The sequence below is a fragment of the Ambystoma mexicanum genome, chromosome 10, assembly GCF_040938575.1.
Source record: "Ambystoma mexicanum isolate Mex_15411 chromosome 10, UKY_AmexF1_1, whole genome shotgun sequence".
Taxonomy (NCBI): domain Eukaryota; kingdom Metazoa; phylum Chordata; class Amphibia; order Caudata; family Ambystomatidae; genus Ambystoma; species Ambystoma mexicanum.
Window position 1 is genome coordinate 1166918527 of NC_090932.1, and position 23096 is coordinate 1166941622.

Consider the following 23096-nt stretch of genomic DNA (forward strand, 5'->3'; position numbering starts at 1 on the left):
GCTTCTTGGTAGTAAACATGGTTTGATCTTTGTGTCATAGTGGGAATCAGATGACTGTTTTCTCATCACCGTTCCCATATCCAGAGCAGTCGTAATGGATCTCTACCCTAGGAGGGGACTGGGCCACAGATGTTTCTTGGATCTCAACTGCTGTTTCTTCGAAGCTTGACATGCTATTGCACATAGCTATTGTTACCTCAGGTTGATTTTTCCCATTTAAAAGCCAACTTGTGAGTTTTCCATTTGTCGTATTGGATTTCTTTCTTAATTGACCGTTTGGGCTTCCATCAGGAAGTTCAGGTGTGACTACTATGAGAAACCTGAGGTCATTCTCCCAGGGAGACCTCAGGAAACACTTATTCAGGTGGCCAGGGGAGGGCTGCGCTCTCAGATCCGAACCCTGGGGGTGGACGAGCGAGGGAGGATCACCTGGGTAGGGGAGCCCGGGGTTATGCTCAGGGGATTTCCCAAAGGGAGACGCAGTATTATACTTGGGAGGAGGGTGAAGGGGACGAAGTCCCTGATGTTTGCCTTGGTTATTCTACATCGACCTCCCTTACACCCAAAGAAGCTCCCTTAACAAAATCCTACCACCCCTATAACTCTGATAACCCAATTAGGAACCCTGTTACCCTCAAAAACCACAACGCCCACAATCCCTCTTGTTCATTTCATGATCCCGGCTATTCCCGTTCACTCCACAAACCCTACAAAAACCACCCTTCCGACATCACTATCAACCCTCCCAAGAAGAGGGTTACAATTCCCTATAACACCTCTTCCCCATTTGACCACGTAGGATATTCCGACACCCACACTTTCTCCCGATGTAGAAAACAACAGACTAACCCTAAAATTGTTTACCTAACATGTCCCAACCCAACGGCCAGGCAAAGTCAGGAAATTGACCTGAATCTCACACACACCTGACAGCCCTTACCTTTCCCCACAGGGATAAAGGGTGAAGCCCAAGAGCACAAGACGAGCAAGGCAGACCGCACAACATGAGAGCTAACTCAGCACGGCAACAACAGAGGAGGCGAATGATGGTGAATACCGAGAGGGTGACAAGGAGAGAAGTAACCTTGCCATTTCCGATCAAGGGTTGTGAAACCTCTGCAGATGGGAACATAAGACCGCAAACAATAGCCAGCGTGTGTTGCAGCAGATGTCTATGGTACGCAAGACCCTCCTCCGCTGATAAACAAGCCATGGAAGGACGCTGGTCTCGATGGTACCAACCTTGACTCTGAGGTTAAAGAAAGGCAAGAGGCTCTTCACAGCCGGTGAGCCGAGGGAAGAATCGATGAGAGACGGAACTGTGTTGAATGACAAATGGCTCCTATTGTGGTAAAGAGGGGGAAAACCAACAACAGAGTAGTACGGCACCACGTGGATGCTCACGGAGGAAACTCTGGGCAATTGCGCAATGGTAGAAAACTACCGTAACCAGAAGGCTTTCAATTCAAAAAGGCGAAAAGAGGTCAAAGTAGTCATACAGGGGTCCTGTAAAAGATTTATTTTTTGTTGATTTAATTCTAATACAATTTTTACAAAAAAAGTTAATCCATCCAATTTGACTTTATTCCTCTTTCTTTACTTTTAAGAATTTAAGTATTTGAAGTTCTGTTTATCTCAACGTCCGTAATTGTCCTTTTATGTTCTGCACTTGTTTTGTACTCCTGTACGAGGCCGATTAGTTTGAAGAATTGGGTCACTGCCACTGTCCATTCGGTGTTCTCCCCTCCCATCAGGCGAGTCCACCAATCTTCGTCATCAACTGTAGTTGAGCTGCCCAGGAATTTCATTAAGTAGATTTCTCTTGCTTCCTGGGTACCCTTAGACATCAACAGAAGGTGTCGAATTGATTCCACCTGCTGGGAATTACAGTATCAGCATGTGTCCGAGGAGGACTCGCCTCTTCTTGACAAGATCTCGTTAGTCTTTAGGAGGTCGAGTCTGATTCTGAGAAAGGTATTGCGCATGTACTTGTCCGCAAATATTTTTAAGTAGCCTCTCACCTTGTTGATTCTTTTTGGGACTGTGGGTAAGTTTTTGATTGATTTGTACGAAGTAGCATTGTCCTGAGTTCTGATCCAATCCAGTTTGACCAGTTTTTTTACTACCTTTGTTGGGTTTTCAATTAGAGTGGCTCTCGTCAGGGCCACCTCTTCATGCAGGTTTACACGGTGTTCCGCCCATATTGCTAGGATTTTATTTGTTCCACTTGTTAATTCATTATTCAGTATCTCAAAGACAGGCACTGAGGAGTCGGTGATCACTTTTCTAAAGAGCATCAGGGTGTTCCTTGCTACAATCCCCTTCACAGAAGGCAGGCATAGTTCTTGTCTAATTTGGCAGATATGAACTGTCATTGGAAGCCCCAGCACCTTTTTCCAAAATTGTCCTTCCAGTCTGTCCCAAAACTGACTTGGGATTTGTGGCATAGCCTCCACCCCGTACGTTATGCACGGTAGGACCTTGGCTTTAAAGAAGGACAGCACCGGGATCAGGGAAAACTTTCCAAACTTCCTGTCGATCATCCTTGCTTGACATACCAAGGTCTTGGTTTTTGCTAGTAGTGACTCCTGCATTGGTTTTTCTGTGGTGCTGTTGCTTAGTGTCACTCCCAGGTATTTAAAACTCTTCACGATTTCGATTTTCTCATCCTCCACACTCCATGTCTCTTTGCCTGCTGTTCGGGTTGTTGTTTCGAACACCATGATCTTAGTTTTACTCTTATTTAATTCGAAATGGTTGCTTTCCAAATATGTGAGCAGACTACCCAGCTTTCTTTGGAGCCCTACCGCTGTCTGATCTAGCAGAATAATATCGTCCGCCTATAGGAGTCTCTGTATTCTCGCTCCACCTAGCGATGGGGGGGGGAGCACCTAGTTGAAACGAACTCCTCATCGAGATCAGCTTTGTATGCATTATACAGGGCTGGGGCTAGCGGGCAGCCCTGTTTTACTCCTCGGGCTGTACGGATTTCCTTTAATAGGGCACCTTCGCCGTTCAGGCGGACTCTCATAGTGGTGTCCTCATACAAGGCCCTAATTGGAGCTAAGATTTTGTCTAGGCAGTTCCTGCGAGTTAATTTGGCCCATAGGCGTTCTCTATTCACTCGATCGAAAGCCTGCACGAGGTCTACAAAGGCCATGAAAATTTGCGGTGCTCCTTGTTGGACTTTTGCTTTAAGAGAGTATAGTAGGAGGATGTTCGCTGTAGTGCCGATATTTCTGACAAACCCAGTTTGAAATTGATCCATGTAATTGGATTCTTTTAGCCAGATGTTGAGGCCGTTCACAGCGCATGATCCAAATACCTTCCCGATGACATCCAGGAGCGCTATGGGGCGGTAGTTTTTAGGATCTTCTTTAGCTCCTTTTTTAAAGATCGGGACCACATTCTTCCAGGAAGGGGGCACCTTGTTACTGATGTTACAGTTCTGAAAAATCTGACCAATGAAGGGGGCCCAGATGTGAACGTTTTCCTTCAGGTCAATGTTAGAGATGCCGTCCGGTCCTGGTGCTCTAGAATTTTTTAGTTTATTAATTTTTGATGTAATTGATCCAGGGTCACATGGGATTTCCCACTTTGACACTTGATGCCCGGGAATTTTGGATATCTGGCCCTCCTGGTTTTTATACAATGTCTCGAAGAAGTCCACCCATTGTTCTTGACTCACGTTGTTCTGTAAATTGGTCTTCATGTTTTATGTTTTCGAGTCAATTGGCGACCAGAATTCCTTGCTGCTTTTCTTCGTGAGTGTTCGCAGCATTTGTTCAGCGTCCTGTTGGAGGAGACTTGCGCGGTGGTGTCTCACCCAGTTTTTATACTGGCGTTGGGCTTGATGGTATTTGGTTTGCAGTTTAAGTGAGTTGGTATTTTTTGCCATTCGTTGGATTTTTCTCAAGGACGCTCTTTGCGCAACCAAGTCCTTATTATAGCTATGTTTGTGGGCTGTTTGCATTATGCCCCCTTGTTGCTTTGTTCTACGATAAGTTTCCAATAGCGGCACATAGTCGACTGTTGGCAATTCAAGTGACTTATCTTTTAAGGTCTTGGTGTTGTTTTTTTACTTCTTGGTCATTTCACTAATGCTTTCCGCCGTTAGCCTTAGGCGGTTACCTCTCGGACCTGTTTCCAGTCCTTGTGTCATTAGTTCTTGCGCAGGTCTATGGCAATACCAGGTCGTTTTTAAGATGTTATGGTCACTGTTGTCTGTTTTGACCACATTGAAAGACTTGACCATACTCAATTGGTCCCTCGATACGATTGTGTGGTCAATAGTCCCTTTTTGGTTTCATCTTTGCCACGTGGAGATCTGCTTGTTCTTTGTGGATAGTAGCCAGTGGAGGTTATGCAAATCCCATTTTTCCATCAGGTTTTTCCATCAGGTTTTCCCATCTTTTGGCTCTGTCCCTGTCAGCTGCAGATCTCGTGCTAGTGTGGGTGGCACCATCCTCCATCGCGCAATTTAAGTCTCCGTTTATTATGATGTGGTTAAGTTGTTGGATTTCGTTCTCGTCTTCCAGAAGGTTGTCGATGCACTCCAGATATTGATCAGTAGCAATCTCTGCTGGATTCCAGTATGTGTTGATAACTACAATTTTTTGTTGAAGGTTTTTTTTTTCCTCTTTTTCCACTGTCGGATTGCCACCATAATCTGGTGGCCTGGATGAGAGGGGAAAGGTGTAATTCGGCCAGGAGCTCTAAGCCACTTCCCGATCTTACAGCCGTCAGAAGGCCCGCCCTTGGTCTTCCTGTGTTTCCCTTTTCTGCCGGGGTATAGGTCAGGGAGTATCGTCGAGGTGTGGATTTACCATCAGCCATGTTTCCTGTAAACACAGGATATCAAATGATCCTAGATTAACGTCAGATCTTGCCATCAAGTGGGAGAACCCTCGTGTGTTCCCGGAGCCCATTGTCAGGTGGGTCGACTTCACCAATTGGCTCAATGAAGGCTTACTGTCCACTAATTGCTAGATTTTGTTTGTGTATTGTCGCGTTTTTGATACCCACGTCCGGTTTTGCTGTGTGGCCAAGCTCCTTTCTTCTATACCTCTCTCCTCTCTGGAGGATCTCCGCGGGCTTCGGGCTATTGTGATTCTTATTTTTTCTCCAGGTCCTTTTGGCCATCTTTCTAGTTTTCCTGAACAGTTGCCCTCTGAGGATTTCTTCTTATCTTGGTGGGGCACCTCACCCCTCCTCTTCCTTTCGTTCGACTTATATGTACCATGCGGTCGGTGGTTGTGCTGTTCGTTTTGTGTCTTTTGACTCAGCTAACAGTTACCCTCGTCTTTATCGTGCCTTTTTTTGTCCGTACACTGATTTCTCATTCATGTTACAGGATCCCAACTTCGAGCTTTGGTGCACCCCGTGGCTCCTCTGCTTAGTGTTGTCCTGTATTTCTTTCAGATCGTATCCCAAGTATCAATGGTTGGGTATCTCTGTCTTTAGGATGTTACTTACTAATACAGATGGTATGTGTAGGAAGGCCCGATCATTCCTGTCTTTCTCGCAAGGTTCAATGACTTTTAGGTCCTGGGAGGTCAGTTGCTGTAAATTTGGAACTTGGTCGAAGATGCGCAGCACTGTATTCCTGCTTAGTCTGAAGTCATCTGACTTTTCTGCTGTTCTCTCCATTTTGAACATGCAGCGATCAGTTTTAATGCGTTTGTTCGTTAGGCTCCTTGACCGTTACTTACTCGTGTCGTGAGTTGCACGGCCCCTACTTCGTTCTCTCACTTTACTTCGTTAACTATCACTTGGAAGGTTCTGTAATTTCCTCTCTGTTTTAGTCTCTCTCTGCGAAGGCCTAGACCATCCAGTGCTTTGTCCATATAAGCATTTATCCTGAGAAGAATTGCTCTCTCTTCTTAACTTCGGGACCTTGGTTGAACGGGACTCCTTTACCCTCCGTTTATCTTCCATTGTTCTAAACTGATCCTCACTGTGCTTCCGATCTCTTTGGTTCTTTAAATGGGCATCTGGTGCTTCGGTATATCTAGACTCACTTACGTTTCGAGTTCGAGGCTTGGATGATGGTATGTCCGATTCAGAATCCTCAATTGTGTATGTGCTTAGGTTCAGTAGGGCCTCCATCGAATTGACCTCTTCCTCCACTTTCTCTTCCTCCGAGAATTTCCTTTTTCTCAACTCTTTTGCCCGCTAATATACCCTTGGTGGTATCGCTATCCCCAGTTCTGCGCTTTGTTATTGCCGTGCGTCTTGCTAGATTTGTTGAGGTCGGTATTTCCAAGACTACTTTCTTAGCTTTTACTTTGTCAGGCCTTGGAGCTGCTGTTGGTTTTGACCTATCTGCCAATTTGGGTTTCTTTTTAAAGAAGTTTTCGAGTTCTTTCTGTTTTGTATTTGAGGATTTAACTTGTGGTTTATTGCCCGCCACGTTTTCCATTACGATAGGGGTTATTCCCAAGCAATCCATATTGATGCAGCTATTGTCCTGCGTTTTGCCACGTCCTTTCCACCGAGTGTCTGACCGCTGGGTATGTTCCAGCAATTGTCACTGGTCTGGGTTCCATGTTCTTTGTATACGATGTACCTTGCTCTCTAGTGTTCTCTTGTCTCGCTTCTTTGATCATTATGTGCTTTTCTAAGTATAGTAGCTTAGTGTGAATGAGGGCCATGATTGCTGCTTGATCTCTCACTGAATCGTTCAGGGCTTTGTACAATTTACTAAAGGGAGCAAGTGCAATTGTCATTGTGGACATTACTCCCATTAGATCCATTTTCCTTGTTGGTGTTTCCTTTACTCCCCCCTGTAGAGAGTCTCTCCCCTCCCTAGGTCTTCTTGGAGTGGTACACACCTCCCGTGCCAATGTTAATTTATCATAGGGTCCACATGGTGGGGTGTTTACCATGATTTGTTTGGTTGTGTGTGTAGCGTCATTACACCTGGGGGGGCTTCTTGGGGCGTTCCGATGATCGTGGTGAATGTGGACTGAGACATCTCCCTGCGAGTGTCCACAGGGAAGCTCGTTGTTCGAATCCACCCTCTCCCCCATGGGTCGGGGGGGGTCCATTGTTGTTTTTCAGAAGTTGAGTTGGGCTACGTTGTCACAGTACCTACCGTCTGTGTAGGTATAAGGGGGATTGGCGAGGCGGTAGGCGGTTTCCCAAAGTGCCATCTTACTGGCGTTTCAAGTGGTGTTGATTTGCCTACGGTCCTCTGTTTTTCAGCCACTCTCACCTCCAGGCTATTGGGTGTTTGTTCTGTCAGGATAGATTCCTCTACCGCCACCCACCCTTCCAAAAGCTCGCCGTCGGAGATTTCTTTCTGTGGTAGGGGCGTACTGACTCCCTTTTTCTTGAAGAAGTTTGCAACCAGGTTGTGCGAGATTATTTTGGTTGCTTTACTCTTTTGGCTTGATCCTCTATAATATGGTTTTGATGTGTATTTCCCCCGATTCTGTTTTTTTTTGTTTCATTACTGTAGTTGCCTGCTCCTTTCTTTTTGCGAGTCTAACTTCTTCAGTACATTCAGGCTGCCAGCAGGGATCAGTATCCTCACCCACTGGATGTTGTGTTTCTGGCTCCGCCCCCTTCCCAGCCGCGACCTCGCAGGCCCTACTCCGCTTCTCCACCACCGGGGTCTCCGCACTCGCTGCCGGCAGGGCTGGATGGGGCTCCCCCCCTCCTCAGGGACCCCGCAGCCCAAACCAGCGGCGGCAACCCCCGAGTGGGCCGCCCTGCCCGAATCTGCGGCACTGGATGATGTGGCAGCTCCCAGGTACAACTCCTCCTCCTCCTCCCCGTCCTCTGGGCTCGCCTGCGACAGCGGTCCAGGCGGCAGTCCAGGATCGTCACCACTCACATCCCCCAGCACGGCTAAGCCCGCTCCAGCCGCGGACGCATGGGCCTCAACCGCCACCCCTCCCAAAAGGGGGGGTGTCACCGTGGATGGCGGGACGTTGCCAAGAGGAGCGTCAACCTCTGCCGGCTCACTCAGTGTCTCCAGAGCCCCCCCGACCCAACGTCCCTGCGGCAACCCCAGAGGCGGCATTTCCCCCGGCAAATCCGCAGCAAGAAGGGTGAGTAGAGCTGGCTTGTGGATGTTGTCACTCGCCGTATTTTCACTCGCCATGGGTAGGACTGCACTTTTAATTGGCGCAGTACTGTGATCAGGGTAAGAGTCTCCAGATTTTAGTTCAGGCACAGTGTCTACGTCAAGATTTTCCTTGTGCTCCTCCCCCACCATCGTCTCCTTCAGCCCCCTCTGCACTGGAGACCCGAGGCTTCCTTGAAGACAAATACAGGGCGTACCTGGGCTGGAGTGTTCCTGGTGTTAAAGAGGATCGGGGTGCACTAACAGCTGGTTTATTAGGAGAGTTCCCCAAGTCATTAGAGATGTTTGAAATATTAGGAATGTTAGTAGGGGGCTTTAATACAGGGATGCGCTGTAGTCTGGGTCTTGATGTTATGGATGGGGGCACAAGACCTATGCCCATTTTCCTTTTACCTCTTTGCTCAGTAAGTTCTTCAGGTCCAGCCGGGTCCTCATTCTCCTTATCTTGTAAAGGAGCTCCATCTCGTCAGGGTCTGGTACTTCTCAATCGATGCTCCTCAAACTCCTCCGGCGCTACTGCCGTCCTGCCTGTCATGACTACAGGACTGCAACACTCAGCAACCACTCTGCGGTCAGACTGGGGTTTTATCAACAGCAAGGTAGACAGAGTAGAGAGACTCTGCTCAGGACAGCCAGGTATGGAGTGACTGCAGGACTGCACCACTCAGCAACCACTCCGCGGTCAGACTGGGGTTTTATCAACAGCTCCTCCCCAGTCAATCAGCCAGCAAGGTAGAAAGAGTAGAGAGACTCTGCTCAGGACAGCCAGGTATGGAGTGACTGCAGGACTGCATCACTCAGCAACCACTCCGCGGTCAGACTGGGGTTTTATCAACAGCTCCTCCCCAGTCAATCAGCCAGCAAGGTAGACAGAGAAGAGAGACTCTGCTCAGGACAGCCAGGTATGGAGTGACTGCAGGACTGCACCACTCAGCAACCACTCCTGTAAAATAATATGTACCGTAAAAAGTCTTTGACCAAGAGATGATGGAGAAATGAAGGGAAATGCATCCTGCTTGGTGAAATGAGCACATGAACAGTATGTTGTAAAAGTTGGCAAAAGTGAACCCGACCGAGGGATGCTAACGCGGAAGGGGCAAAGCCTAAAGCCCCTATGAACAGTGTGTTGATAGGAGTGAACCCGGTAGAGGGTTGTCCACAGTGAACTGTTCGTAGAAGTTGGCAAAAGGGAACCCGGAAGAGGGAAGCCAACAATCGGGAACAAAGCCTGAAGTATGGTTTAAAAAGACTGAGACTTGTGAGTGAAACAGGTGTTGGCAGACCAAGGAAGGTGAATTGTCCCCCTTGTCAAGTGGGTCCGAGTTCGATCAAGGAAGATCCTGGGGTCAAACACTATCACTCAAAGTTCATTGAGAAAGAAACTGGTCAATTGATTGGTTGAATACCATACGTGAGGGGTCCGCGCCCGCAAGAGGGGGGCCCAAGGGTGAAGCCATTACCCAACGTGAACTGTGGAAAATAATTTGTTGTTTTGTGTTTTTGTTGGACACAACAGGCCTCGAAGGCACGAGACTTTTTTATGCAAAGAGACTGTACCATCGAAGAACCTGATAGCTGGAACAGAACTGTCGGCTCGTGCTGAGACAGCTTCAGCGTGTGCTGTGCTCCAAGGTCTCACCTTGTCCTGTGCTGAAAACGTGGGGAAGGGAGACCCATGGCAATCGCATCCTGACTTATTATTTGGAACACTTTTTTTCTTTATTGAAACCCTATCCCACACTCTTTCTATAATTAGTTGTTAGGAATTGCCAATAGGTTTTTCTTAGTATAGGCCTTTTAATTTGCACGATGCCACTAGGACTGCCTTATTTTTATTTGATGGTCAACGCTTGCTCCCATCTTAGAGTTAGGTTAGGCGTTTTTCTACCCTGCATTCATTGTTCAATAAACACCTTTGAACTGTGATCACTTGTGCCTGTCTTTACTATTGCCACCATGAGTTCCTTACACTACTTAGGCACATTGGACATCTGGTGCGTATATCAAGATACGCAGGTGTTACTTACTCTCATTTCCCCTTACCCATCCACTTATGGCACCCTAACCCTCTTTCTGGTGTTTCTACTTCCCCCTACCTATCCACAACCTCTCCCTAGCCCTCTTCCCCCCATCGGCTGGTCGTGGTGACCTGTTATTCAGAATGAGGAACCCGTGCCAACCAAGGTGGGAGGATCATATTCCATTCGGCTTCCGTAGTTAGGGAGAGGTTTAAGACCCCCTCACGGGCGTGACCCAACTTCTGAAAAGGACGTGAGTGTGAGGTCCCCTGTTATACAAAACACTCCACCATTCACTCAGACTGAGCCAGGCTCAGCCAGCCAATCATACACAAGTGCATTCATGCAGGTAGTACCCAAACAGGTTCACAGCATTCAGGCAATTCACCCAAAGCCAGATACCACTACACAGGATGTGGATTGGGGGCAACTCCCCAGGTGTTCAGAGCACTACACTGCATTAATTCCAGTTTCGGTCAGGGCTAGCTCAGGTATTCTGTCACATCACAACCCGACACCCACAACACAGACTGTGAATTGACTCCATTCATACTGGCTAAGGGTGTACCCACAACAAGCAGTCCCTGGGAGGGCTCCAGCCAGTCTGGCAAGAGGCAGCCCCAGAGCCACACATGGTCCGTCCATCCAACAGCCATTCAGGGGAAGGGATCAGAGACAAGGCTTCTCGGGACTTTGAGAAACAAGGGGTAAAGGCAAAAGATTCCAAGAGGCTACCGTGCGCATTTAGCCTTTGTGTAGGAGTCATTCTTATGGCAGGTGCTGGGTATCCCAAAAATGGAGGACACCCAGAGCCACTCTCAAGTTGGCATGTAGCTGCCAACAGCCCATACCCTGCTCTGTGGGAAATACACATGTGCCCAAAAGAAACATACACTGGTGGTACATGGGTATACCCCTAACCAAACGTGCCCTAAGAATATCCCGTGGGTACTGTTCACCAAAAGGTAAAAATGAATATCTACACTGCCAGGGATACAAACTGGACTCCTGTGCTGATATATACACAGAAAAAACCAACAGAGAAGTGGTTGAATGAGGAGAACCTGCCTATCCAAAAGCATTTCCAGCATCACACCGATACCCCCGAAGCACAGGAGTTACCTGAGATTTGTAATCGGCTGCACACACAACCAATTTTGAGTATTGCTGTTCAGGCTCACCTCCCCCCTTAAGTTGTCGTCGGTGGTGGCAGTCAGTCTAAGAAGAAAGAGGATCCATATCTTCCCTTGGATGACTAGCTTATCAAGCTTATTGGGCCTGCTTGCAGGAGCAGGCCCAAGATCACCTAGATCCTGTCTGCTGCTTCCTTCACAGGCTGAGCTTCTCCCTCAACTTCAAGAAGTCTTAAATGACTCCTTCACCCTCCACTTGATCAGGGCAGTCCTAACCTTCCCCTTGGGTAAGGTTTCCCCACCCCCGCGGACAGAGCTTTGAACATGTAGCGGACGGTCAACAGGTTCCAAACACCCATACTTTCCCAGCCCTGTATTTTTTACAGTTGGTCCTTATAATATCCTGCATTTTTCTGGTGCCAGAGGCCAAACTGAGAATGAGATCACTTCGGTGGGCTCTCATTTCTAAGTGGTACCAGTACTCGGGCAATGCAATGGAACTTGATGCAGGATAACCCTTTTGGCATTCTAGGACAGAAGTGACAGTAGTGAAAGGCCGGGGCACACACCTGAACAAGCACACAGTGAGTGGACCATGGTCTCCAGGGGTAATTCATCTCCACAAAAACCTTTTGGAGCTGAGGGTGATCACACTGGCGCTGACCACCTTTTTGCCCTCGATACAAGGGAAAATAGGGATCATGACTGACAGCACAGTGGCCATGCACTACCTCAACAGGCGAGGAGGCGTAGGGTCACTACCACTGTGCAGGGAGGCAATGCAGCTCTGGTTTTGGGCATTACAAAGACAAAACTCCTTGTCGGCGATCATCTAGCCAGGAAGGAGAACAAAATGGCAGACAAACTGACCAGGCAGGGCACGGTCTTGAACTAATGGGAGCTGTGCCAGGAAGTCCTTGCATAGACCTTTTCCCACTGGGGAACACCTCAAGTGGATCTGTTCACATCCAGCTCTAACAGGAAGCGCAAACTCTTCTGCACCAGGGAATTTTCACACGAGAGGAGCACCAGGGGACATGTTTGTAGTGTACTGGAACTTTCCAGCTCTATACACCTTGCCACCGATTCCTGTGATACCACATGTTATCAGGAGGTTGGGGAGGTTTCGTGCACCCATGATCCTGATAGCTCTGGACTGTGCCAGGAGGAAATGGTTCCCAAGCTTTCTGTACTTCACCATCTGCTCCCCATGACAATTACCAAAGAGAGTGGACCTTCTCTTGCAGGCAGAGGGTTTGATCCTTCACCCAAATGTCTGCACTCACAACCTCCAGACATGGCTACTGAAGATGAGGTACAGGGATTGTAACTTCCTGGAAGAAGACATGGAAGTGTTGCTCTTGGCTAGAAGACCAGTAACTGAATACTCTTTACCGCTAGTGATGACAGAGGTTTTGTTGCAGGTGCAGAGTTAAAGATTTGATCCTATCTCATGCGACATTACTGCAGTACTCTCCTTCCTGTTGCACCTAGCACAGCAAGGGCTTAAGGTGGCTACGACCAAAGGGTATATGGCATTGCTCTCGATTTCTAAATGCACACAAGATCAAGGCTCTTACTTTACGGTGCCTTCAGTCATTTTATTTCTGAAAGGGCTAGTGAACACCTTCCCCTGACCCCCTTGGTGGTGCCGACGTGCAAAGAGCTTTCATGCAAGCCACCCATTACGATCTTTTCTAAGGACAAGTTGACACTAAGAGTTTGCCCGTCCTTCATTCCCAAGGTGGTGCCTGGGTTTCACTTGAATTCACAAAAAAGAGGCCACTATAGTGGTGTCGGTCTGCCCATAGGGTAATGTAACAGTCTGGGGCATGTTTATACTGTATCCAAACAAGAAGAGGTGCTGTTACGCAGAGGATTGGTAACTAGGTTAAATTATTCAAACCAAGTTTCCTAGTCCAATCTATTTTCAGAGAAATCATCTATACATTCACTCACAAGAAAAGAAACACCATATTGGCCTCAAATGTGAAAAAATATAACATTATTTTTTTGGGACAACAAATAATGTTAGAATATTCAATGTAACAATCAATGAAGAAACAAAAAAAAAGCAACAAGTGATGCCCAGCTCATAGGAGCACATGAACATATGTATATAAAGATGTATACAATTAGCACAAAAATAAAGAAATGAGTGAAAAAGTAATTAATTGAAAAAGAGCATAATCACACAAAATACTAAAACATAGTTGACACAAGACACAGTGAAGTAACCGGCTCTAATTAGCTGTTATATTAGTGTCCCAGAGTCAAAATAATTCTTTATCTGAGATCGGGTCTGAAAACGCAGAAGGGGGAGCTAGAAAAAAGCCAAAGGAAATTCCTTCAGTTGTTGGACCACTTTCACTTCACACAGAAAAATAAACTACCAGCCTTTTGCTCTTCTCACCCTCCTAAGGAAGAGGAGAGATTGCATAGGTTAGATCCAAAAAGGGCTTTAAGTTTTTATATAGCAAGAACTAGCCTCTTCAGGACAGAGGATCAATTATTTGTAAGCTATGTTGACCCAAAAATGGGAAAGTCAGTAACCAAACAAGCCATATCAAGATGGATATTGTTGGCCATTTCTGAATGCTACAATATAGCCGGTAAAACTATGCCACAAGGTTTGAGAGTGAAATCCACTAGAGGAGTAGCAGCTTCATCGGCACTGAGTGCCAACTCTAGATATATGGTTGGCAATAACGTGGCCATGCTTGCACACATTTGCAAAACATTATTGCCTTGACACCTTAGCTGGCCAGTATGCCTGATTTATGTAAGAGTCGTCTTACAAAATGCGCTAAGATATAATTACAAAGGGAGTCAATATCTTTCCCTCTCACTTGGAAGGAAATACTGCTATCAGAGTCTATGTAAGATGAGGTATCCATGGATAGTAGAAGAACAAATTACTTACCCTTGGTAATGTTCTTTCTGATAGATGTTCCTCCCACAGACTCCTCATTTTCCTCCCAACGAACCCGTCAAAATGAGCTTGTTCATCTTTTCTAAGTCTCTCCTGCACTGCCATCCAGCTTACGATTATTACATTTTTAATGAGTATGAGATTCAGTTCCCCAACACGGCTGAACACAAAGACAAATGAGAAAACTGAGGTCAGTGGGGCACAGTGCTGCTACCACAGGATGATATCTAAGATGAGGAATTTGTGGGAGGAGCATCCATCGGAAAGAACATTACCACAATTAAGCAATTTTTCTTTTTTCCAAAGTTCAAACTGGAGTGAAGATTGAGAGAATCTGCAGTTCCACTCTGTTCTTTTTTACATACATAGAGGACACTTGAGATACAATCACGGGTCCACACTTGGATATTATGCGTCCATTACTCGCAATTCATAAGGTTGTAGTTAACAAGTAAGGTCAACATAAGTACAACAAATTCAATACTCAAATACATTGCCCATAATTCATCATGTATTGATTCAAAGCAAGGACGAGAAATGGACGTGAAAAATCAATGTTCATAGCAAAGTTCAATTAACATAAAAATGCAGAATTAGACATGTGGCCAGAATGCAATTGCAAAATAACCCCGGCCCCCTAGTGCCCATCAGGATGGGACCTTCCGGAAGTTTCATATTTACTCCCTCATCAGAACAGGGCCTTGTAAGAAAGGTAATATTGGTCTACTGTTAACACTGTGATTCTCTCGAGAAAAGTCAAAGATTCCTGGACTTTCTGATGCTTCTTCCTGGGACCTTGAAAGGAATTTCTAAAGCTACAAGCAGTCTGTGGCGTAGGCATTCATTTAAGATGGATGGCCAGTATATGGAATAAATGCACTGCTGTAACAGGTGAGCCCCATGTGGACATTTGCCGTGCAGTGCAACCTGTAACGCCCTGGCAGCAGTGCCTTCTCATGCCATAAACGTAGGCAGGGTGGAGGATAGCTTTCTGAGCTCAGAAATATGAAAATACATTCATAACTTAAACGTATATCGTACAGAACCAGAACAGTTCAGTGCAGGCAGACATCACCCCTTTTACTGAGGCACACATGATTAAGTTAAGGATCTAGAGCCACGCTCTGGGATACCAGTGACCCTCATTGATGCACAGTATATGTCGGTAAACTGGAATGTATTCATTCAAACCATACCAGACCTAAAGAAGGACCATTGTAGAACACAAAAAGGAAAAATGAACAGTACAAATAAGCCTGGTTCTCCCATATGGCAGAGGTGCACACATGTATTAAACAGTTCCCCCTATGTCAGATGATGGCGAATGTGCATATAATGAGAAGCAGTAGGAATTCCCTCTATTTCTGGAGGTGCCGAGATGGGATGTGGGAGAAGTGCATGTGATATGAGTGTAGGATTGCTCCCCACATTTTAGGAAATGTTCTGGTATCAGGGTTTAGAGAGTGCACTTCTGCCATTTGTATGACCTTGTGGCACTGTTGGCAGACAAACCAAATTGTGGTTAGATAGAAAGGTGTTGCTACAATGTCATGAGATGTCAAGAACATCACTGGCTTACATTGCCCTGAGGATTCCCCATTTTATGAGAAGGCAGATGTGCATATGTGCGATAAGATTGCAGAAGTACGCATGATGCGATATGGCGTGGCACCCTCATGGGGGTAAATGTTGTAGGGATGTATTCTCTTACGGTGTGTAATTGCCTATATTTCATGTCTCCTCTTTCTTTAGAGTGTTCTAATAGAGCTCTTGCCAGCAGTGCCATCCAGACCTTCAAAGCATTGGGTGTAAGTGCAACATATGTTTTTTCTTTATCTGCTTAACAGAGCAAACTCAGAATACACCATTATGACTGAGACAGCATCTCGTTTATGTTCAATGCCCCTACCTCTTCACTCTTTTATTGTAACTATTCACATCTCCTGGCTACTCACATTTCATGGCCTTTTACAGTGCTATGTGTGAGCCTCACCTGTACCTTCGGCTCACTTTTTTGGTTTATCACACTAATATATGAGCCACCAAATGTCTCAACTCAATTTACTGCTCAAATCTCTTGAGTGTCTTTGTCCGTGGATGTATATATTCAGATCCTTCCCTTTTGCTATAAATGGACTTGTATTCTCACTCTTGCTGGATTTCTCACTTCAAAAATATCTTGCCTACATCCTTGATCTCAGAGTATCTCTTCTCTCCAATATCTAAGGTAATTTTCCCGTTCTCTCTGGTGACTTTCCACTCCCTCTCCATTCACTGCCACACCCTTCACTTACTCTCCATCACTTTACTTTCATGGATGTCTATCCTATCTTGTGTGATGCCTCATCTCCTTGCCCTCCAGTGTCTTCCACTCTCTCTGGGTGTCTTCTTTTACTCTGAGTTCTAGGTGCATTGAACCAGTAAAAACCTAAAGTAAAACCCATTTAACCAATGAATTTGTCCTAGATATTTTTCTCATGACATCATTTGAATGTGGTTCTCAAACATATGTACATAATCTGATGTGAAGAATTGCAAAAAAACAATTTTTGTGCAGAAATGTATTCATAATTTCCAGCCCTTTCAGTCCAGTGCCCAATTGGAGGATGTGACGTTGTGTGGCTGAAGGATATGCAGATCAATAAGACATATAAATTGCTTTTGGAGTCCTATATCAACTGAATGCATTTCATACACTATTTAAAAATAATCTATACCCGTGTTTCATTGTATATATCGATTGTGAAAGGAAGATATTAGCAGCATGTATTCATTTAATTCATTTCAGAGATTTGTGCTGCTCATTATTTTGAACAAAATTTCCTCCTGGAACGTTGACAGTTGCATAACTCAGGTTAGACATTTTGTAATATACTGTGGTAAGTCAGACATAGGAGATGGGCAAGAGGACATGTTTTTCAACAAAGTGATTTTATTAAGGGAATGAATGCCTCGCCTGTCCCTAGCTATAATCTGATGGATTCAATACTCTTCAAAGAAAATCATAAACTAGTGCTTGCCAGGATATCTCGCACAAATTCTGCCCTCTGTCCAAGCCTATTGTAACCTGTCGTCTGTCCCTACCATTAATGAGAAACCAACATAAACTTCACCTAGGTAACACTTATCCCCCTATTCTTGGCTTGTGTTGGCTGGTTTCTGACCTAGAGCCAATTGTGCTCTTGGTTCTCTTTCTCTCTCTGGCCTCAGCCTGCTGCTAAAGTTCCAAAATAGGTCCTTGAGGCCTTTCCTATTTCTAGAGCCAGTTGCTTCAGACCCCCAAGCAGATGTTCCGGTCATTTCAAGCAGTTCCAATAACTGAAATTACTGGTCTTGTGAGCCTGCTCCTTGTCTGTCAAAACAGGCTTTGTGAGTCTGTGTTTCCCTTTGTTCACTTGGGAATGTCTTTTACCTCAGCTTGGGGTCTCTGGCATCTTGATATGTCTGGACTCTTGTCTCTTGTTCACCGTTGCTGGGTGTCTCACCTCCTTATGGTTTACTGTATGTTATAGCCACTCCTGGGCTTCCAGGCTCTTCAGCCTGATTCAACTTGTCACCTTTCTTACCGCTCTGTGGGATTTCTGGATTCTCAGCCCTGCATAGGCTACACGGATTCTCGGGCCTTCGTGGCATCTTTTTTCTTTTAAACTCCCCACAAACCTCCTCTTGTGCGGTATCACATTGTTCAGCCTGTCGTGGGCTACCTTGCCTCTCGGGCCTTCTGAGTTTTGTAGTGTGTTTACCCGCTCATGGGGTATTTTGTTGCTCATATCTTCGTGTACTATCTGACCTCTCAGGCCGTCTGGGTTTTGAAATGTGCTCACCCCCACGTGGGGTGTTACAGTGCCTCACCCCCTCCTCCCACTCCTCTCTGTCAGCTGTGCTCCTGATTCACTGCAGTGTTGCAACTTAGAGGAGGAGGACTCTCTGTTTGCTGCTGAACTACAGCTTTGACACCTTTCTGGTTGGGTTTCCCGTTTCGGTTCTTCCAATCTGCGACCGTCGGGTCTTTGATATTTCTCCTGCTGGACACTTTTGCGTTGTGCCAGTGGCGCCCTGTCTATTGGTCTCTCGATGGCTCAGTGCTCCTCGGGTTCTCTGCCTTCCTGGACTCAGCAGTATTCCACAAGCCATCTGTGTGGCCCTACCTCTAGCCTCCTCCCCGGAAGGGAGATGTCCCTTCCTCTGCTCTCCAGCGCAGACCTCTGTCTCTCACTGTCAGGACTGTTCTCTTCCCTTCAGGGATTAAGGGTCCTTCATGTTCCTCTCTGAAATTAGGAAATCTCTATTGGTTCTGCTCTTTATACAAAGATGTCATAAAGGCTGGGTCAGAAACCAAACCATCCACCTTTAAAGGGCCCTGTACCATATTGTATTGCTCATTTGTTATATAGCCAACAAACACTTGTAAATCTGTGTTGCATGGAGGTGTAGAAAAACCCTTACTTGGGGATTCCTTGTCCCGGGGGGGGGGGGGCATGCATACCCCAAGTCACCCCGAGTGAGATACTGCTTGGCCTGTACCCTAAGTGGTGTTAAGCATAGCAGGCTCACCTACCTAATTTGTTGTTAAGTGCTACACTGCAGGACCTACTGGGTAGAATCTGTATAGGAAAGTCTTGATTCTTTTCAAGATGTGATGGCAAGTACGTTTCTGTGTTCCTATTAAAGTTCAGAACAGCAGAGGGCTGGGGGGTGACTAGCCAGGAGTAATTGTGAATCAACTCCTGTGAGCTTCGGGTTGGCCTGTGCTTCTGCAATCTATATGAAGATTGCCTGGCGTGCTCACTTTGTGGGAGGATGGACCACCCCAGCATGAAATGATTTGGGAGTAATTGCAGCTGATGCAGAACTTTTGATAGAGCAATGATCGATTAAGAACAGTGGCTGGCAAAGAAAATGGTGCCAACCTGCTGATCTGGTATCTGAGCATGGCTTTCCAAAAGGGATCACTGGAGGAAAAGCAAAATAATTGGGCTGATGGAGGAGACCTGAGAATTACAAAACAAGCTATGTTTGCAACAATGTCGCTTTGAGCTATTCCTGATGTGTGATCAGAGTTCCCGGAGGTGGGTGAAGGGTCTGTGGCTTTAATGCCTGGGGCTCGTATGGAGAGTTGAAAGTGGGGTGGAGGTGCTAGGAGCCTGCTGTTCACCCCTACCAGACTACTTCCTCTTCTAATTTCTTCTCTCAGATTGTAGAATGCTGGACTGGAAGCTATCCATGCCCTGGTCCACACTTCATGAGCTGTTCTGGAGGCGGACATCAGCATGGCCTTAAGCCATTCGGCATACTCTGGAGTGGTTCAGCCCAGGTGGAGGCCCCTCCTGGGCTACCAAATAGTGACGGTGCTTGTAGGGGAGTTGCAATCTGTGGAGGTTCAGAGGAGCTGTGTGGCCCGTTATTGGGTCCTGGTGCTACATAATCTCCTGATTCTTGGCAATAAGCATCATACACAGTAAATCCATTAAAGTTTTGAAGATCATCAAGGTCTTACTACTCCAGTGCACTTAAGTTTTGGGATAATATTAATCCTCACACTGGCAATGCACGTCTTTTTGAGATGGCAGATTTTGTGAATGGCTTAAGGTTTAAGGCACTAGGCCTGAGTTTCTCCAGAGAGCTAGGTTGTCCTGGTTTTCTTCCTTCCGTTCTTCCTTTTGTGGACTTGCTTTTTTTACGTTGGTGGCTCTGCTGACCCTACAGTGCATCCAAGACAACTAACAATGCCCCCACCACCCAAAAAGCAAATGCCTCAAAAGATGAGAAGGTCAAAGGGAAGGAGACACTCAACTATGCCAATCTAATACCAAAGACATGCTTGTCCCTCTGAAGTGTCCTAGACATGATGCCCAAAAGCAAACTAAAATCACTGAAGTGGTCAAGATTTATGGCCCACCAACTGAGCTGGATGACCCAACAACTGAGCTGGATGAAAGTACACCCTCCGCCACAGGTGATATTGCCCTTTTACTCAAACAAATAAAACAAGACCTTGCTACCAGTTCCGGTAAATGTTCCAAGATCATCTAATACTTGGGAAGGAGACTTGAAACCTCCTATGCATGCAAGTACGCCAAACGGGATTCTCACCCTACAAGTCACACAGCTGGAATAAACAGTCCACCACTTATCTGAGAAATAAGAGGACTCCGAAAATAGATCCCAATTATATAATATTCAAATATTTCCCAGAGAGGTGGCTGAAATCCTCGAGGGGTATGTCAGAGATCTATTTGTAAAAATCTTGGTAAAGTGTCTGCAGTTGACTTAGCTTTAAACCAAACACATAGGGTATTCCCTCATTTTCAACAGGAGAGAGAGCTTGCCCCTGATGTGCTTACTCAAATACCTTCATTCCATACCAAAGAACTTAAAATGTCCAAAATAAACAGTGTTTTGTTTATCCCATTCCGATGATCTCAGCTTCAGATGTTTCATGGCTAAAGATGTGAAAATAAATTGTTCACTGCCTGGAAATTCTTTATTTTATGTAAAGATATTCATACCGCACACTGTCACCACCAGAGTGGTTGTAACGCTCACCTGGTTCCCACGGGGGCGCTGGTCTAGTCTGGATTGCTGTGGCCTCTTCTAGCGTGATGCGCAGGACCCAGAACACCGATTGGACAGGACCTCCAAATCGTGCTTGCCTGGCCCGTAGGAATATCCTTCTGCAGATGAGAAAGGGGATTAACAGTCTGCAGAATAGTGTGCTATCTCCCCCCTTTCCCCCTTCCCCCTTCGTTCCTCTCTAACTTCCTCCAAACCCCGGTTTAAGCTCACCTTATGGTTTGGAAGGATGAACTCTCCATCCTGCTTCTGGTGCAGGGGCGCGTGTTCGTCCAGTTACTTCACTGGTTTTCAGAATGGCGCTGGCAAAATCCACTTGACTTTCCTGAGCGATGCGCCGTAAGTATGAAAGTTCAAAGTTCAAGTGAGGCCCCCTTTATGTTGTCTTTCTAACCTGTGATCTGTCCTTTATTTCAGGTGCAGAATGAAGGCGATGCGTCGAGGGGTTAAACTGCCGAGGTGAGTAGTGATGAGGGCGATCCCTCTAAATGTCCTTATCATTCCCCAGAAATGTCTCTTGTCCTTTCCCCATAGGGGCCGGGGTACGGTACCTGCCAACGGGGCGGCGCCGACCCGAAATGTGGAAGAAAAGCCGGTAAGTATTATGGCTGTTAATCAGGCTTTCCTTCTGTGTTCCTTCTGCTCACCTTTTGTTTCTTCCTCTCTCCCCTAGGTGCAGAGATGTGGCGTCCGATGCTGACAGCCGCGATGGAGCCGGGAGATGTCTCGAGGACAGGTGAGTGAAGCGTGGCGTTGCAGCGAGCAACGCAATGCTTTTAAATGGAAGTCTTTCTTCAGGGATGCTGGTGAGAAGATTCCGGATGCAGGTAAGAAGTTTGAAATAGTCCTTGGTTTTCACCTTTCTCTTCTCTTGCTTCCTTGCAGGTCTTCCAGGTTCGAGGCAGGCATGGCTGGAGTCCAGGAGCAGGAGCAGACACGGTGAACGTTAAGCTGCAGGAAGCAGAACAACGCGAAGCATGAGCTGCTGTCTGGGCGTGGCTTAAATAGCCTCCAAATAAGTCCCAGGTATGTATCCTTCCCCAACTAGGTATGTATCCTTCCCTGGCCACGCCCGAGTGAAAAAATAGTCCCTATGAAAAAATAGTCCCTTTCAGGTCTCAGGGAGGCCTGAAGCGTGCAGCATGGTCTGCATCAGGTAAGTGCACAAAACACCTCCCTTTATGAGCCTGGCGCCTATGGCGCCAGGACTGATGTCCAACATGAGCATGGTGCCAAAGGCGCCAGGACTGAGTCCAAAGAGCCCCTATAAGGGGCCGCTGGGCTTTTACCCGAGGGCATGATGCCTGCTTCCGGGGGTGCTGGGCCTGGCCTGGTGCTCTGGGGGTAGGCATCATGATAGCGGTCCCCTGGCGGATCTGAAAAAGCAAGAAGGTAGGGTAAGTTAGTAGGACTGAGTGGGAGAAAGAGCAAGAAAGCTGTGATGTGCTGTTGTCAGCTTCAGTCCAGTTTACATCGTTCGCTGAGCTTAGGTGTGTTTTTTTTCGGTTGGTAGCCATCATGTGCTCTTGTGCGAGGCCATGCGTGGTTTGTTTTGTTGTTGTGGTGTAATGAAGTGCGTGCAGTTTGTTGTGCTTTAGAGGTATGGTTGTGCTTAGTTCAGAGTTTTAGAGGTGTATGCAGAGGCGTGAGTTTTATTTATTAGTTGGGTTGGTTAGTGGCATCACTATCTAGATATGACGCAGGCTAATATTCACAGCTTGGTCTAGATGTGACGTAAGCTAATATTCACAGTTCTGTCTGGGTGTGACGCAAGCTAATGTTCACAATTCTGTCTGGATGTGACGAAAGCTAATATTCACAATTCTGTCTAGATGTGACGCACGCTAATATTCACAATTCTACCCCATCCATAACTGCCCACAATGTAAACTGGGTCCGACTAACCCAATTGGCTTGATGCAACGTATGGTAACCTTGCACATTGAGTCTAGAATCAGAAAGGCTACCTTATAAAAGTTGGATAAATGCTGACTATGGCTGAAAAGCCAGAGGTAGGTTGAGTGCCTGGGGAGTAGGATATTGGGTAATAAAACGGGTGCGGTAGTTAATGGAGTACAGTAATGGCTGATATGGCACAATCAGGCTAAATGCGAAATAAGATTACTATACAAACTGTGGTCTGGGCGCATCAGAAAACCAGCTAATAGAGAATGAGATAGGATTAGATTGGGTTGTTCAGTTGAGTGGGGAGCAGTAATAGTTGCACCCCCTACCCGAACCGCACTTAACTTGTCAGTAGCTGCTATTTGATGGCTGTAGGCCTTACTAAGTCGGGCCAACACGGTCTGGAGATGCTTCTTTCGGAGCGCCCTTTGCCTCAGGGCCCT

General features: G+C 46.4%; 1 protein-coding gene across 1 annotated transcript in view; it reads left to right on the forward strand.

The window, feature by feature from the left end:
* GPAT2 (glycerol-3-phosphate acyltransferase 2, mitochondrial) overlaps positions 1-23096 on the forward strand; it is a 2680481-nt gene that overhangs the window by 2639787 nt on the left and 17598 nt on the right. Inside the window, exon 21 of the mRNA XM_069619102.1 lies at positions 15928-15983. Coding sequence (XP_069475203.1) covers positions 15928-15983 — 56 coding nt within the window. The remainder of the gene's footprint in view (positions 1-15927; positions 15984-23096) is intronic.